Below are 3,589 nucleotides of genomic sequence, written 5' to 3'. Positions count from 1 at the left end.
GAAGAGAAATATGCTCTCTTTGACTGTATTTGTAATGTGTCAATCTCTATTTAAAATGTATTGTAACATTGACATTATGTTAGTAATCTCTATTTCTAAAAAATGAACAAGTAATCTGATTACATCTTCTTCATGTAACTGTAAGGATACAGTCAGGTACCTTGTATGTGTTTGTGCTGCTATCGTAATCCCGTTGCATGCAATCCTTTATGCTTGTCAATGGCACATCAACCCTGTGTATTAACCGAACTGAATATCTTACTCAAGCTTCATTTTAAGAATATTTTTAAAGGCTTTAATGTGATTTATGCTAATGAGCTTTCATGGAATCGTATCTCCCCGTATCAGTTTGCTGCTGTCCCTTTAAGCACTCGGTTTGGCTGTGATTGGAGGGCTCCTGTCTCTATGTGTGTGTGTGTGTGTGTGTGTGTGTGTGTGTGTGTGTGTGTGTGTGTGTGTGTGTGTGTGTGTGTTTCACTCTGTTCTTCTGTAGCGGAGTGTGTGGGGCTCCTCAGCAGCAGGTAGTGTCCGCTCACACACTGACCCACGGACACACACATGAGCAGCATGAGCACAGTGTCTGAGTCAGTGGTGGGCAGCACCAGGTCTCTGTCCGCAGCCAAGAGACACAAAAGTATCAGGAAGAACTCCAGGAGGATTTATTCTGCCTACCAGGACAACCAGGGGTGAGTGTTCACTTCATCCAGATCACTTTATCAGAAGCCTTCCTCTCTGTCTCCTCTGCCTCCATCTGTCTCTTCATAACTATCATCTCTCTGAGCCTTAAATGACTTCCTGTAGGTTATACAATTACTCATTTGCTCAATCTAATTATCATTCTTTACTTCAAAGAGCTTACTGTGTGACCATTGACTACCATGTAGGGACCTTCTGACCTGTTGGTCCTCTATCTGCATTTAGTCTGAGCTAATGGATCACAAGCGCCTATACACAGTTGTAAGGTTTATTGATTACTTTTCAATTAAATCATATAAAATGTGCATATAAGGTTAAGACACACACTGTGCGTGATCATTGAATACATGTTTTATTGTTATGATACAATTGATCGGGTGTAACTCTGACAATAACATGGTGATAATGTGATCAAATGTATTCCAGTGATGGTAGACATTTTTTGGGTTAGGAAATGCTCACAACCAGCTGTGAATTTAGCTTTGCCCTAATCAAATCCTGTTTGTAATGGTGATGTTTTTTAATGATGGTATGTCTCATTTATCTGAATGCATTACAATGTTGACCCTTTTTTGTGGGTCTAAATCCCAAACTTTCTTTTGAGTCATTACCAGACAGGACAGTTGGAATTGGCATTATGAAATGTTTACAGTATTGATCAGGACTATTGTTAGATACAATCCTCACATTCTACTGATTTTCAGCAGACGGGGGAGCGTCCCTATCTTTGCATCAATTCTCCTCTATGCATCTGAAAATAGCGATTAGATGTCAAATCACAAATCATCAAATCACTGCAGTCAGATTACATTTTATGAAGTTAATCTGATGTAAATGTTGTCCAGCTTTACACATTGACAACTAAATAAATATCTATAATTGGTCCCATTAAATAAATCACACCCTACTATGGAATGTTACTCTTACGATCAGTTCTGTGATGCACACAAATAAGCTTCAATAAGAGCGACATGAGGACACACTTTTGAACTGAAAAGCAAACTCAGACCTTCATCACCAGATCAGCCGTGCGTTGATTTCTCTGTCAGCCTTCCATAGAAAGAGCTCAGTCAACGTCTCCAGGAAGAACGTTGTTCTGTTGGGCGGCTTTATTCAGTCCTCTCATCGTGTTGCTTTGATTCGGCCTGACGCACTCAAACTTCTTTTGAGAGCAGAACGCAGACTTGTTGACGATATTTGATAAGCATATCTTTCTTGAATAAGTATTATATTGTATAATTAGGGTTAAAATGACTGAAAGAGTTTAGCATTTGAAACTAAAGCAACAGCACTTACAATAGTTTGGCTTATTTTGAGCGAATACATCCGCTCTTTTCTTGATGTTCTGAGTTTTTATCATAATGGTTTACTGTGTTTTTTTATTGTAAGTTGCTTTTGCCAAAAGTGTCAGCTAAATCAAATTCAATTCAGATTTCTACCATCTGGCACGGGTAGACACAACAATCAGCGATAATGGTAGTTCAATAATGTTTTATTTAGTTTCATTTTCACTGTCCCTGATGACGTTGTTTGTTTTGGTTCTTTTCCATACGATTTTTACAGACATTGGACATGACTAGGGTTGCAAAGGGGCGGAAAGTTTCCGGAAAGTTTCCATGGAAAGTTAAGCTTGGGAATTTTGGAAATATTCGATGCAAAATTCAACAAAGAAACATGAAATTTCAACAGATTTTATTTTAAAAAAATTAAAAAAATGTAAGTAGAACAGAACAAGTTTTTAATTATTTTATTGAACAATTATTTGTTTCATTGAAGAACGAAAACAGGAATGTTGAGTTAAATATTACTCATCCACCCCAACCCCACTCATTAAAAAATGAACGAAAATACACCCCCCATCCAAAGATCCCAACAAAGTCACATTCAAAATGTTAAATGAAAAGAGTCCTTCTCCCTCCAAACAGTCCCATTAAACATGAACATCTTCCTTCAAGCAATCCTCTGCATTTTGGCTAAACCCTTTCAGTCGACGGGCTCTCCCTGGGCCTCATCAACATCCAATTCTGAGTCTTCCTCTTCAGTGTCACTGTCCAGCCTTGTTGAGGATGGCTCTGTGTCAGGCTCAAAGAGCCTTAGGTTTGCCCGAATGCCAACCAGTTTTTTCACTCTCACATTTGTGAGCCTGTTTTTTTTCATTTCAAACTTTTATTTATCCAGGTGTATCCCATTGAGTTCATTGATCTATTTTTCAAGGGAGACCTGCTCAAGTAGGTTCCACATGAAACATAAAAAAAATAGACAGAACAACAAAAGGACATCATACAGCATCATTACAGGGATTACAATTTACATAACTATTCACATGTAAATTGTAAACCCTGTAATGGTGCTGTATGATTGTGCAAACCTTTGTGTGGTCTCAATAGCCATGCAGTAAGCAGTGTGCTATGGCATGGATATTCAAGTGTACTTGAATGGCATCTGTTTGTTTTAGTCAAGATTATGCTAAAATATACTTTCCCAAACTATGTTTAAGTTCCCTATGACGAGCCAACCTTCAATTTAGAAAATTCCCAGTTTATTCCCATAAATTCCCGTTAATTCCCATGGAAAGTATCAGGGTGCGTGGAAAAGGTAGGACCCAAAAGCAGTATTAACAAAAACTGAGCTTTAATTTACAAAAAAGGCCAATGACAAAAGAAAATAAGAGGCAAAGTTAGCATTACCAAAAACAGGGGAGCACGAGTAAATAATCCAGGACCAAAACTTCAAGGACAAACATGGAGCGTGACATGAAGGGAAAGACAAACAATGAACCGACACCGCACACAGGAAGAGACAAGATTAAATAAAGGGAGGGGTAATCACAAGACGAGAAACAGCCGGGCAGTCTGCAGTAACAAGGCTGCAGTAACAAGCTTGGCGCTGTTTG

At 38.6% G+C, this 3,589-nt stretch overlaps 1 protein-coding gene across 1 annotated transcript in view; it reads left to right on the top strand.

Moving 5' to 3' along the window:
• The first annotated feature begins 537 nt into the window (after positions 1–537).
• Positions 538–3,589, top strand: part of LOC104950416 (transmembrane channel-like protein 3) — a 7,965-nt gene continuing 4,913 nt past the window's right edge. Inside the window, exon 1 of the mRNA XM_010776934.1 lies at positions 538–686. Coding sequence (XP_010775236.1) covers positions 559–686 — 128 coding nt within the window. The 5' untranslated portion in view covers positions 538–558. The remainder of the gene's footprint in view (positions 687–3,589) is intronic.

This window comes from Notothenia coriiceps, unplaced genomic scaffold (assembly GCF_000735185.1).
Source record: "Notothenia coriiceps isolate Sejong01 unplaced genomic scaffold, NC01 NC01_scaffold00017506, whole genome shotgun sequence".
Taxonomy (NCBI): domain Eukaryota; kingdom Metazoa; phylum Chordata; class Actinopteri; order Perciformes; family Nototheniidae; genus Notothenia; species Notothenia coriiceps.
This window is presented reverse-complemented; position numbering and strand designations above follow the sequence as displayed.